Genomic DNA, 14100 nt, shown 5'->3' on the forward strand with positions numbered 1-14100 from the left:
AGAGTGCTATAGAGTTTACTGTGGGGCTGGAACCAGATCTCTCCCATGTAAATAGCTGATTTGGTATCTGGGTAGACTTTCGGGGAATTCTCTTTTCATCATTCTTTCAGATTGTGTCCTGTTGCCAAAGTTTGTCACTTCTGTGATGATAACCTTATGGTGTCTGCCAGTAGACCAAGTTGATTATCAGGAAGAGTATTATCAGGAAGAACCAGATGGTAGAGGAACAAGGTGCTATTTGGAAATGCCACTACTGGGGAAAAAGAAATGCACCCCAGATTCCAGAGTATGGTTTAAATAAAAATCCTGCTAGCAGACAGCTCTTCTAAGAGCAGTCTGGATATTGTTTAGGCCTGAAGCAGAGGGAGTTTCTGCGTCTTCTGGGATGGAGAACCTTTGTGTGTGTTGCTTGATAGAGTACGGTAATGGGTGAGAGATGTCGGGGCAGCAAGGATATGAAGCAGTGTCCTGTAGGACAGTGGTTTTCAAGTGAAAGATAACAACCCATGCATACACGCCAGAAGTTTAATTTCTGGGTCACCAAGGCAGATTGGACAGAGACGTTGCACCCGGAAGATGTCTCCTTTTGTCTGGACTCTGCCCCACCCCAACGCTAAGGGGACTCCTCAAGCACTGGATTACTTTATTTCATGTATGCTCTCTCTTTTTTGATAGCACTAAATAGGTCTTTGGTCTCTTAGGATGGAATTTCATGGTTTGGTTCAATTGAAAGTTTTCACAGGTGCCTTTCTTTTTATTGAAGTGCAGATAGAATTGCCTAAGACTAGGGAAGGCCTCTCCATGAGTGCCTTCCTTTACATCTTTTCTTGTCTGTTCCTTTCTTTTCTTTTCTTTTTCTCACAGTCGTTCCTTGCCTCCCCACCCCCCAACACCTTAATATAAAATGTTGTGTAGTCAGTGAGGCAGGCCCACACAGGGGTTGAGGGGCTCTGTGACCCACAGTCACCTCTCACCTGACCTCGCCACCCATGGTTAGCCATCGTCGGGCAACCAGATCTACACATCTTTTTTCTTCCTTCCTAATTCAGCAAAAATACTTAAAAGTAGGAACTATATTGACCCTCGGCCACCTCTTCCAAGGTGCTGTTATGTCTGAGATCTTATTGCATATTCATGCAGCTGTCTTTTATTCCTAAAAGCTAGATGGGGGGTGGGGAGGGACTAAACAGATAGTTCATAGTTAATCAATAAAGATAATGAGAATCATGTGCTTCAACTGTTGTCCCATTAAGCCTCTTACCAGAGCTGCGAAGAAAGTATCCTATTTTAAAGATATAACCCCTTTAATTGTATATGTTGCAAATAGGGGTTTTTTTTTTCAGTTTATTTTTATTTCCATAATTATTTGTCTTTTGCCTTTACATTTACATAGGCCCCAAATCAGATAAATATATAACAATTCTTCTGTGGTCCCATTTTTTATTTTAAATACTGTAAAATAGGGGCGCCTGGGTGGCTCATTCGTTAAGCGTCTGCCTTCGGCTCAGGTCATGATCCCAGGGTCCTGGGATCGAGTCCCACATCGGGCTCCCTGCTCTGCGGGAAGCCTGCTTCTCCCTCTCCCACTCCCCCTGCTTGTGTTCCCTCTCTCGCTGTCTCTCTCTGTCAAATAAATAAAATCTTAAATAAATAAATAAATACTGTAAAATAGGGACGCCTGGTGGCTCAATCAGTTAAGCGTCTGCCTTCAGCTCAGGTCATGACCCCGGGGTCCTGGGATTAAGTCCTGCATCGGGCTCCTTGCTCACCGGGGAGCCTGCTTCTCCCTCTGCCTGCCACTCTCCCTGCTTATGCTCTTTCTCTCCCTCTCTGACAAATAAAAAAATCTTTAAAAAAAGTTAAAAAAAATAAATACTGTAGGGCGCCTGGGTGGCTCAGTTGGTTAAGCGACTCCCTTCGGCTCAGGTCATGATCCTGGAGTCCCGGGATCGAGTCCCACATCGGGCTCCCTGCTCCGCAGGGAGTCTGCTTCTCCCTCTGACCCTCTCATGCTCTATCTCATTCTCTCTCTCAAATAAATAAATAAAATCTTTAAAAAATAAATAAATAAATACTGTAAAATATCTGGAATTTATTTTGGAATATGACATTAGGTAGGAATCTGAATTGATTTTTTTTTCCCTACATAATCTGTTCTAGTACCATTTATTCCATAAAAAGTTTGAAATCCATCCTTTCTAAACTGATTTGAAATGTCATTTTAATCATATGCAGAATTCTTTCATTTTTTAGTTTTTTATTTTAATTCCAGTATAGTTAACATACAGTGTTCTATTAGTCTCAGGTGTACAATACAGTGATTCAACAATTCTGTACATTACTCAGTGCCCATCATAAGTGTACTCTTAATCCCCTTCACCTATTTCACCATCCCCCCACCCACCCCACCTCTGGTAAACATCAGTTTGCTCTTCATAGTTAAGAGTCTGTTTCTTGATTTATCTCTCCTTTCCCCCTACTCCCGCTTTATTTTTTTATTTTATTAGTTTTTTCTTTATGCTCCACACCTAACATGGGGCTCAAACTCACAACCCTGAGATCAGGAGTCACAAACTCTACCAACTGAGCCAGCCAGGCATCTTGCCTGTATTTCCCTTTATTCATTTCTTTTGTTTCTTAAATTTACATATGAGTGAAATCATGGTATTATTTGTCTTTCTGACTTATTTCACTTAGCATTATACTCTCCAGCTCTATCCATGTTGTTGCAAATGGCAAGATTTCATTCTTTTCTATGGCTGAATAATACTCCATTGTGTATTATCCATTCATCTATGGATGGATACTTGGGCTGTTTCCATAATTTGGCTATTGTAAATAATGCTGCTATAAACATCAGGGTGCATGTATCCCTTTGAATTAGTATTTTTGTATTTTTTGGGTAGATAACCAGTAGTGCAATTACTGGATCATGGGGTAGTCCTATTTTTAACTTTTTGAGGAATCTCCATACTGTTTTCCACAGTGGCTGCACCAGTTTGCATTCCCACAAACAGTGTAAGAGGGTTCCTTTTTCTCCATGTCCTCGCCAACATTTGTTGTTTATTGTTTTTTATTTTAGCCATTCTGACCAGTGTAAGGTGATATCTCATTGTAGTTTTGATTTGCATTTCCCTGGTGGTGAGTGATGTTGAGCATCTTTTCCTATGTCTGTTAGCCATCTGGATATCTTCGGAGAAATGTCGGTTCGGGTCTTCCGACCATTTTTTAACTGGATTATTTGTTTTTAGGGTGTTCAGTTTTATAAGTTTTTTATATATTTTGGATACTAACCCTTTATCAGATATGTCATTTGCAAATATTTTCTCCCATTCAGTAGGTTGTCTTTTAGTTTTGTTGATTGCTTCCTTCCCTGTGCAGAAGCTTTTTATTTTGATGTAGTCCCAATAGTTTATTTTTGCTTTTGTTTCCCTTGTCTCAGGAGACATATCTGAAAAAATGTTGCTACGGCTGATGCCAGGGAAATTACTGCCTGTGCTCTCTTCTAGGATTTTTATGGTTTCAGGTCTCACATGTAGGTCTTTAATTCATTTTGAGTTTATTTTTGTGTTTGGTGTAAGAAAGTGGTCCTATTTCTTTTTCTTTTTTTTTTTCGGCGTGTAGCTGTAGAGTTTTCCCAACACCATTTGTTGAAGTCACTGTGTCTTGACCATTGTATAGTCTTGCTCTTGTTGAAAATTAATTGACTATATAATCATGGGTTTGTTTCTGGGCTTTCTATCCTGTTCCACTGATCTTTGTGTCTATTTTTGTGCCAGTACCATATTGTTTTGATTACTATAGCTTTGTGGTGTAACTTGAAATCTGGAATTGGGATACCTCCAGCTTTGTTTTTCTCTTTCAAGATTGTTTTGGCTATTTGGGGTCTTTTGTGGTTCCAATACAAATTTTAGGATTATTTGTTCTAGTTCTGTGAAAAATGTTTTTAGTATTTTTATGCAGAATTCTTAAATAGACTGTGTAGGGTCTTTTGTGTGGATCTTCTATTTCCATTCATCTATTTGTTTTTTCTTTATACTGTAATATTTTATTATTGTGATGTTATTATTAGCAGTTAGTGAAAGGCCTATCTCCAAATTTGGAAAAAATTCAATCAAAATTCCAAAAAGGTTTGTGGGGGGAGTGACCTTTACAGAAATTTTAAAGTTAATCCAGAAAAAAAAAAAGTAAATAAATAAATAAAGTTCATCCAGAAGAATTAAGCCTTTTTTTTTTCTTAATTTTACTTCCAGTGTAATTAACATAGTGTTAAAGTCTTATTTTAATTTAACTAATTTAAGTGTTCTCCTCTCCTTCTGCCCCATCTTTCCCTAGGGCAGGGGAAGTGGGGAGTACTCATTATCACAGAGATGGACCAGGAGTGGGAAGCAAGTGCTCTTAATACTACCCCAGTGAGCTGAATGAGACACTAATTGTTGCTGGAGGGGACACTGTCCCTGTAGTTAGACCAAACCAGGTGCGTCTTTCTAGATTAAGAAATCGTGGCTGTCCATTCTGTTTATGCAGAATTCTGTGGAGGCTCAGTTCTTACACTTTGAAATTTTAATTTCCCTTTTTTCCCCCAACTTCTTCAATTTCATTTTTTGTACTAAAATGAGGGTGGGGCACACTCCCCTGACGGAGTACTCCAAGCTAGGAATCTGCATTCTTTCCCACTATTGACCTTGCACTCTGTCTCTCAATTCCATTGTCTTATCAATTTTATTTATTTAATAAACATTTATATAATGCTTGCTGTGTGCAAGCCCTCTAAGTGTTGTACGTGCATGAACTTATTTAAATAACTCAGAATAATCCTATGAGGTAAACACTATTATGCCCATTTAACGTATGGGGAAAGTGAGACCCAGAAAGTTTCAGTAACTTGGCCAGGTTCGCACAGAGTGTGGCGGAAGTGGAATTTGGATTCAGGCAGTTTGCCTCCACGCCACTCAGCTATGCTGCCTCCCTTCAACGTGACCCCACAAATACAGAGTGATGACTGTCTCCCAGCGTTGAACAAATAAGTTCGGGAATGTCAGGCGTTTCTCCCCATCCCTGCTAGAAGCCACTTGCCTTTGTCTAGCTTAGCCGCAGTGCCCATCTGCCCCAGCTGTCCCCGATGGCCGTAGGGAGCCTGTGGTGATTTCTGATGCCAAGTGCCCCCCACCCAGCAGCCCTGCCCTCTGCCTGCGTGAGTGCACGCGCACTCCCTTTGCTAGCCGAGGAGAGCCCGTAGGCCTGTGGTTCTCCAGTGGCAGAAACTGTAGAAGCATTCAGTGGTCAGCTATCACACTAGTATTTTTAGTGAGCAGATCACTTTGCAATTAGTGAACATGTCTTCTTATTTTCATTTGATTGGGGGTGGGTGGGTGTTGTCTAGAACGAGGGACATTGTTTGGGGGCGGGGAGTAGATGATGTTCCCAAGGAAGTGAACCCAGCTTATGAGTTGTTTCCTCACCCCCTGGAAGCTTCTGTCCAAGCCCTCCTGCCACCATTCAGTTGATGCCAGAGCTCTTTCAGCATTCCCACCTGCCGCTACGAAGGTAGGGACCGAGGTGGTAGAAAGGGCTCTGGGGAATGTACATTTCTGCCTGGAGCTACTTGGTGGCTAATTTGTTTCCCCTGCTCCTCACTGTGCCTTCCCTTTGGCTTTGCCTCCAGCCCTTGATTGGGTCATGCCAGAGAGTTTGGAAAATGTATCTTTCTCTACCGTTCGGACACCCAGAGACCATCCACTACCTGTGCTGTCCTGGCTGAGACCTGGGGCCAGCCCTGAATGGACACACGTGGACTAGAGGGCTGGGTTTGTTTAAAAATTAAAGCTGATTACAAGGTATAAACATTATACTTACAGAAAGAGCAGGCCTTCTCATTTCTCTGCCGTGCACTATGTCCCTCTTTCTTCTGACCTGGCGCTGGCAACAGCCCTGCTGCCTGAGGGTCCCCCTTAAGACTCATCAACATAAATTTCCTCCAACTAAAAGATAAAAGACCCCACTCAGTCTTCCTGCACTGTAAAACCAGTGTGCATTTTACTACCCATTTCAACTGCCAAATCAAGTGAAATCAATTTTTAATTCCTTTAGAAAAAAAAAATTCTGTCTTCTTTTCTTCACACTGAACCTGTCTTCACCTTTCCACCTGGCTACTTTTTTTTGACCCTACTAAAAACTTTTAAGGTGTGCCTGGGGGGCTCAGTCGGTTACGCATCTGCCTTCAGCTCAGGTCATGATCCCAGGGTCCTGGGATCGAGTCCCACATCGGGCTCCCTGCTTAGCTAGAAGCCTGCTTCTCCCTTTCCTCCCCACTTGTGCTCTCTCTCGCCATCTGTCTCTCTCTCTCTCTCTCTCTCTCAAATAAATAAATAAATAAAATCTTAAAAAGAAAGAAAAACTTTTAAAAATATGTATGTTTCTCCAGTTTAATCTCAGTTATGCTCACTGGAATACGTTTTTTTTTTAATTTGATCTGTTTAGCAAGAGGGATAAAAGAGTGGATAGATGAGGACAGAAACATGAAGTTCAGATAAGAGAGCAGGATTCTTGGGTGGGGTTTTTGCATGAGAGATTGGAACACACATTCCTATTCCGCAAGGCCTCCCAAGTGAGAAAGGACGGCAGAAGGGTCTGTTCTGTACTGATTATAAAGAGGTAAGCGCTGCTGGATCTGAAGGAGGCAGCATGTGTGTGCTTTAATTCTCTGTGGAAACCTACTTTGTATGTATTATAAGGACATTAGGGCACCCTTAACCTGGGGGCTTGGACCCTGAGAAATTCTGTATAAATTTTTTGTACTTATCTGGGATCCATAGCTTTGATCAGATGTGCAAATAGATTAGAGAACCCCTCCCCCCACCTCTCACACCTTGCCCCTCCACCCACCAAAGGATTAAGAGCCTCTGCTATAGAAGTGGTGGTTGGGGTCATTTAACTTTGTGGATACCTGGTCTAGTGCTGAGAGTAAGAGGGGCAAGGGAGATGGGAGGGTCTGCTGGCCTAGCTGCTTACTCTAAAAGCTGCATTACCAAGCTCTGTGATCTTGAGCAAGCGAATTAACCTCTCTAAGCCTTAACTATAAAATTAGGCTAATGGTTGTTCCATGCTCATGAGGTTGATGGGAGCATTAAACAGTGATTCCTGTAGAGTGCTTAGCATAGTGCTTGGCACATGGATGCACTGTAAACATAAAACAGTTATTAGCTGTCCACATCAATTTCATCTCCCCGAATTTCATCATTCCCCAGAATATGTTCAGTTGCATGAGTACTCTTGCAGAGTACTCTTGTGCTTCCCTGACTTCAGGACTGATCCATATGCTTACCTTATGCAGTTGAAGGATTTATGCTCCAGAAGTAAACGCTGCAAAAATGGGACATCAGAAGCTCTTTCTGTATAGCCTTGAGGGAAGGAAATTGAAGGAACTTCGATTGAAGGGGACTGGTTAAGGGCTCCTGGATTTGGTTATATCACTGTCCTGGGGCGAAGGCTGCTGGCTCCCAGCGCCTAGTTTGCCGTAGCTGATGGGGCTCTCGGTTACTCCTAAAGGCGTAATCTCTCTTCAGATCTACAGCTGCATTGGATTTCAATCTCCATCACAAAGGGGCACTTCTTTCACTTTTGTCCTTATTCTCACCACCACCATCATCCATTATTACTCACTAGAGATCCTTCTGATCCAGCTCTTCTTTAAAAATAAGAGATAAAGTGCCAGTGCTCATCATGATAAACTATAAAATACATCTCTCGTTCTCCCTTTTTCTATGCTCCTCATTCTCTGGACACATTAGTATATGGACGTGCTCCCAAAAGAGTCAGGGGAGATGTCAGTATTAATTTAATTTAGGAAACATGTCAGTGCTGCTCCTCCAAAAAGGTGCTGGTAGGGGCGCCTGGGGGGCTCAGTCGGTTAAGCGGCTGCCTTCGGCTCAGGTCGTGATCTCGGGGTCCTGGAATCGAGCCCGGTGTCGGGTTCCCTGCTTAGTGGGGAGTCTGTGTCTCCCTCTGCCCCTCCCCTGCTCCTGCTCTCTCTCTCTCAAATAAAATCTTTAAAAAATAAAGTGCTGGTATGCTCTTCTAGTATGCACTAAATCACTTTTTCCCTCACTATTTTAATTAAAGTTTAAACAAATGTATTAAATTAAGTTTTATTGTAAAGGTACATTTTCAGTCACCATAAAGTGCGACACGAGCTGTTCTTTGCAATTATATCATTTGTCCCTTTAATCCAAAGGCGGCGAGTTCAGTACTCCCTGGACTTAAGCAGGCAGCCCCTGAGCAAACAGTTTTATGTGAGCTAGGAGTCCTAGGCTGGAAGCCTCCCAGCCTGAAAGTCCCCAAAGAGCAGCGCTCTGTGGACCCGTAGGCTACCCTCCCTTCGAGTAAATGACCCTCTTTTCCACTGACAGGGAGACCTAACGGGAAGCTCAGCTCCTAGGATCGTGTCAGTCAGACCAAGCCGAGGTGGTGCCTATTCTGTCAAAAAGCAAATGAAGATTCATCTGTCGTACAGCTCTTTTCCCTTTAGAATCGTAGGTCTTTTTTATTTTCATTTTTTTAAGATTTTATTTTTAAGCAATCTCTACACCCAGCGTGGGTCTGGGACACACGACCTCAAGATCAAGAGTCACATCCTCGGCTGACTGAGCCAGCCGGGTGCCCCTGGAATCATGGGTCTTTTTTAAATGGAGGGGGAGGTAGAGCATACTCACAGACCTGAAAAGATCACTTCTTTTTTTTTTTTTAATTTTATTTATTTGACAGCGAGATATAGCGAGAGAGGAAACACAAGCAGGGGGAGTGGGAGAGGGAGAAGCAGGCTTCCCGCGGAGCAGGGAGCCCGATGCGGGGCTCGATCCCAGGAGCCTGGGATCGTGACCCAAGCCGAAGGCAGATGCTTAACGACTGAGCCACCCAGGTGCCCCGAAAAGATCACTTCTTAGAAGGAATCAGATGAGGATGGCTGAGAAAGAAGAGGGTGGAGGGGTGAGTACGTGAGGGCCTGCAGCTGGGGCCCCTGGGAAGCAGGCACTGCACTGGGGAGCGGCAGCCCTGCAGTCAGCACCCAGGCCCGGAAGCTTCAAATGCCCTCTGGACAACACGCTTTCCTTGCAGACAGCATTTCCCTATTTAAGTCAACTAACTCTTTTCTTAAAATGATAGTTTTCATTCTGGAAAACATGTTGGTAGATGTCATACCAGGAAAATAACTTTCACTTTAGCTGTCTTTTAGCTTTTTGACTGTAAGCACTGACCATCATTATTTAGGACCTTCATCATTTTCTTGTCTTCCTCCTTTCTTTCCTTTTCTGTTTTTACTACTACGGCCCCCACCGTCACCATAACCCCCTTGCCAGTGACTAAGCAAGCAGCCTCTGCATTGTAGAACAGGAAGGTGGGTAGAACGGAGCCATGAGCCCTATTTTGTGGAGGCAGCTAAAGCTGGGACTTGCCCAGTGTCACTCAGCAACTAAATGGTGAAACTGGAAAGCAAACCCGGTTCTCCAGTACTCTCTACTGCCTGATGTGGGCCCCTTCCTTCCTCTTCACTCCTTCTTGCCAACCCACCCAACCGAGGAAGTCAAGGAGATATAAAACAAGTGAAAACCATTGTCTTTATTATTCATCTGATTCAGCTGTTCCTTTGTGTGGGTCACTGGCAGCATTGTTTTAAGGAGTGGTTATAGCCATATTTTACTCACCTTAGAAGTCGGTGTCATGATAAATCTTAGCAGAGGCCAATAAATAAATGACATCAAAACGCAGGATCTAAAGGTGTGCTGTCTAATACAGTAGCTACGATTTGTGGCTGTTGGATTTAAATGTGAGTTAATTAGTAAAATAAAAAATTTAGTTCTTCAGTCACAGCCTCATTTCAAGCACTCAACAGCCATGTGTGGCCTGAGATATTGTATTTTTTATTCTCATTTATTCAGATTTAAATGTAAATAGGTATGGGGTGCCTGGGTGGCTCAGTCGGTTAAGCGTCTGCCTTCTCCTCAGGTCATGATCCCGGGGTCCTGGGATGAGCTCCGCATCAGGCTCCTTGCTCAGCGGAGAGCCTGCTTCTTCCTCTGCCCCTCCCCCTCCTTGTGCTCACTCTCTCTCAAGTAAATAAATAAATAAATAAAATCTTAAAAAAAAATTTAAATGTAAATAGCCACATGTAGCTAGTAGCTACTGTCATGAACTGCACAGATACAGAACATTTTCATCATTGCAGAAAGTTATATTGCATAGCATTGATCTAAAGGCTATAGCAAGGGACGCCTGGGTGGCTCAGTTGGTTAAGCGACTGCCTTCGGTTCAGGTCATGATCCTGGAGTCCTGGGATCGAGTCCCGCATCGGGCTCCCTGCTCAGCAGGGAGTCTGCTTCTCCCTCTGACCCTCCCCCCTCTCATGTGCTCTCTCTCTCATTCTCTCTCTCAAATAAATAAATCTTTAAAAAAATAAAAATAAAAGTAAAGGCTATAGCAAAAATACTGTGCTCTTCTGGCAAGTTGTGCCCCCTCTGCACAGAGAAGGACAACACTAATACTTCATGAGCCTTGCCTCCCAGTGACCTTCTCAGCTCATAGACAGCATGGCTTTGCTTTAAAAAAAAAACAAAAAACCCACTACCATGTGACTGCAGTAATCCGCAACCAGTAAACAGCTGGGCAGGAGGGTTGCAAGAAGAACTGGCCTATTTTTGTGTACCGCAGAGTCCAGAGCAGGAAAACCTGAGACAAGAGGCAGTGGAGACACCTAGACCCACTTCCTAGTCTCTGTATGCATGACCCAGGCCACTTACACATTTCCACCCAGATGCCTTACAAATGCAGATTTCTCTTGGCTACAGGCATCTTGAGGCGAGGCGCTTTAATGATTTATAGTGACCCCAAAAAGGATCAAATATCCAGAGCCCAGTGGGTCACGAGGCTGAAAGACGCCATTACTATTGGATGAATTCCAGATTTCACCACGAAAACATGGCTGCTTCTGAAATAGGAACATAGAGGTGTATACCGGGGCTCTCAATTCTAGAATACCCAGAGGGCTTCACAGTTACAGTTTTCTGCCCCAGATGTGTTACTGCCCAGCCCTTTTATTGCACTGAAGCTTGTCCTCCTTCCCGACTCCATTCACAGTTACCTCCTAAAATCCAAAATGCCTTCTAGAATAGCTGTCAGAGGGAAATGGCAGTTTTTCTGACACCCCACTCTTGCCCATCCAGGGAGATAGGTCGATCACACTAATCTTAGGGGCCAGCAGAGACTATTTCGTGCCATTCCCTTTAGTGCCTGGAGCATTGTATGCAGTAACTCTTAACTACTATTGCTGCTGCTGTTGTTATTGTTGTTGTTGTTGTTGTTATTATTTTTAAACACTCAGACTGAACGGGAAGGATATTAATCTTCAGAGGGTTCGCTTTTAGCTCCTCTGGGACACATTCTTGGGATCTGGTCCAGTGAGCCTCCATTTGGAGGGAGCAGTGTGAGATCCACTCCCTGGGAATCCCTGCCTTAGAAAGCCTCTGTTACTGATAAAGCATAGTGTGCCCCTCAGGCATGCTAGAGAAACCAAACTGAGATTCAGTTCTCTAGAATGACCAGGTCTTTCCTGTCACTCATCAGACACAGCCCCCACAGCTGGAGGGGTTTCTAATTGTCAGGGTTCTTTGGTGCCTTTGTTTGTCTCCCGTAAAAATGCTGACCTGTGGATACCTCCAGAAGGACCAGGGCTCTCTTGAAAGTGTCAGTGTGATGTTTAGATTCATCTTTCTCCTTGCAGAGTCTGCTCGTCCAGAGGGGGTGGTGTATTGTTTCCCCTATACCATTTATAAACAAGGGTGGCCACAGGCATTCATCATTCGTACACCAGAAATTGCTAATCTAGGCTCTGCTACTTGAAGACTTAAGGACTACAGAAGGGAAGAACCTTTACAATGAAATGACAGGCCGCTACACACTGGTCTCTATTCTTAGTATTCATCTGAGCCACGGCCATGTCCTTCCAAGGTAGCTTTTAGGCGCTTTCCATATTAAAAGCTGAATGCCTCCAGACTTGGCTCCCCAGGGCCCCGGAGGGAATTAGCATACATTGTCAAGCTAGGTTGGCATACCTTCACAACTCCTTGGTCTGACTGTGTCAGGTATTCTCAGCTGGGGGACCTTGGTGAGCCAGGGACATTCTGGGCAAAAGACTCAGACCAGAGCTTCAGGGCAGAGATTCCCAAGTGGTGCCTGCCACCTGGCAGATGGACTGACCAGTCTCCTCTCCATCCCCAGTGTCATGAGGGCCAAGTTACATGTGTCCTTATCTCATTCTCCTTCCCTTTAGGTCCCCACATCTTTCTGAGTCTTTGTATTCGAAAGACAGATTCTGGTCTTAGATGATTCCAGCAGAATCTTGGTGCCTGTCATTGCAGGTAATATTCTGTAAAGGGAATTGTTTTTTTTGTGTTTTTTTTTTTTTGGCATACCAAATCCAGAGCCATAATTGGACAACTTTAATTGGAGTCATTTCTGTTTAATACGTGGATGAAAAAGTAGGTTTTAATTGAGCAAGTAAAAAGGTTCACACAAGAACCAGAATATCATGACAGGAACAACTCCTACAGAATGAAGTCTTTAAGATTCTTGGGGAAAGTGGACTTTCCTCTTTTTATTTATGCTTCCATTAGGATTTTGAAGGAATGTCAGCGCACTGTTATTAACTCTGATAGCTTGTACATCGCAGCCAGTATGGTTTGGGGCCCTCTGGCTCTCAGGTTACCTGTGTAAATACAGGGATTCACTTCCCAGCACCACCATTTGCTTAATAAAGAGCAAATGTGCAGAGCCCAGCAGCAGCGGCCTGGCAGAGCCGTAATCTGAACAGGATAAACACGCTTCCTTTTTGTATGATGCTCTCTCCCCATCCTCCTGCCAAAAGCAGGATATCAAATGAAGGGGAGGTTGTGGTTGGAGTCAGTAAAGTGAATGTCTAAGTGGCACCTGCCCCATTCAGCAGATCTGCTTCCCCGGGGCCTCCCACTGCACATCTGCTCCTGACAAAGCCTCTTTTCTCCTCCTGTTGGTCAGACTGAGAGCAAAGACCCAGCAAGGAGACATATTGGTTTTGCTTTGTCAGGACAATTGCCTGTGACATTATAATTACACCAAATCTTCATTATTAGAAAGGCCCCTCTTTAGAGATTTTCAGAGGCTAAATGGGGTTTTCGAAGTGAAATTGATAAACACATCTTTTCCGTTGTAAAGCTAGCAATTGGATCTGAAAATCACTGAAGGGGTCTAAATCTGGAAACTGAGACACTGCTCTGAGACAAACCTTGCTATCAGATTGGCTCCCGAAGCCGGCGTCCAGCAATTCTTCGGGTTTTGCCCAGCCCAGCCTTTCCGTACTGCTCGTAGTCCTATACTGCAGAGCTGTGCTATATTGTTCTCCGATGCTGGTAGAGTTTCTCACCTGGGGGCCCTGGGGGAGGGGGAGGTGGTGTTAAAAATAAGTTGATGGGGTAGAGCAGCAAAGGGGGAAGAAGAAAACAACAACCCTGATATAAATAAGGGAAATGCGAGGAAAACATATTTTAGGTGAATGCAGAGCATCCAGTTTCAGATTGAGTTTCCAGTTAACAAAGGCAACTCTTACCGTGTTCTACAGTGTGCGCACGATTGAGGCATGTTTATGCTGTGGAGGTGGTTCACTAGAAGCTTGGGAAAGGTTTTAGAGCTGCACTATTTAAACTTTAATTAAAGTCAAAGTAAAGATTGAGCTCCTCCGTCCTACGGCCACATTTCATGTGCTCTGCAGCCACCATATTGACCAGCGCACAAATAGAACGTGGCCATCTTTACAGTGAGTTCTGGCGGACAGCACTGTGTTAGAGATTAGTCGGAACTTTTTGAAATGGTTTCTTGACTGCTTTTGCCAGCCTTGGAGTTTCTATTTCAGCTTTGTTGGAAGGGAAAAAGGGAATTTGGAATTTGCCTGGATGTTTTTGGAACAACTCCTTCCAGCCATATTACTTAGATTGTGATCTTTATCTTCCCACCTTAAAAAAATTGTTTGCCTCCAAAAATCTCATGGCCTTTCCCCACCCCTCACATACGCCCAAA

The 14100-nt window shown here is 43.7% G+C and overlaps 1 protein-coding gene across 6 annotated transcripts in view; it reads left to right on the forward strand.

The window, feature by feature from the left end:
• NRF1 (nuclear respiratory factor 1) overlaps positions 1-14100 on the forward strand; it is a 141909-nt gene that overhangs the window by 110629 nt on the left and 17180 nt on the right. The window contains exon 12 of one of the 6 annotated variants that reach the window (XM_036101288.2): positions 12323-12410. The exons of 4 other annotated variants lie outside the window; for them this stretch is intronic. In XM_036101288.2, the coding sequence (XP_035957181.1) occupies positions 12323-12378 (56 nt within the window). In that variant the 3' untranslated portion in view covers positions 12379-12410. Of the gene's footprint in view, positions 1-4335; positions 4775-12322; positions 12411-14100 lie in introns of those variants that run through there. One more of the 6 variants, XM_036101287.2, reaches the window with a different exon arrangement.

This window comes from Halichoerus grypus, chromosome 12 (genome assembly GCF_964656455.1).
Source record: "Halichoerus grypus chromosome 12, mHalGry1.hap1.1, whole genome shotgun sequence".
Lineage (NCBI taxonomy): Eukaryota > Metazoa > Chordata > Mammalia > Carnivora > Phocidae > Halichoerus > Halichoerus grypus.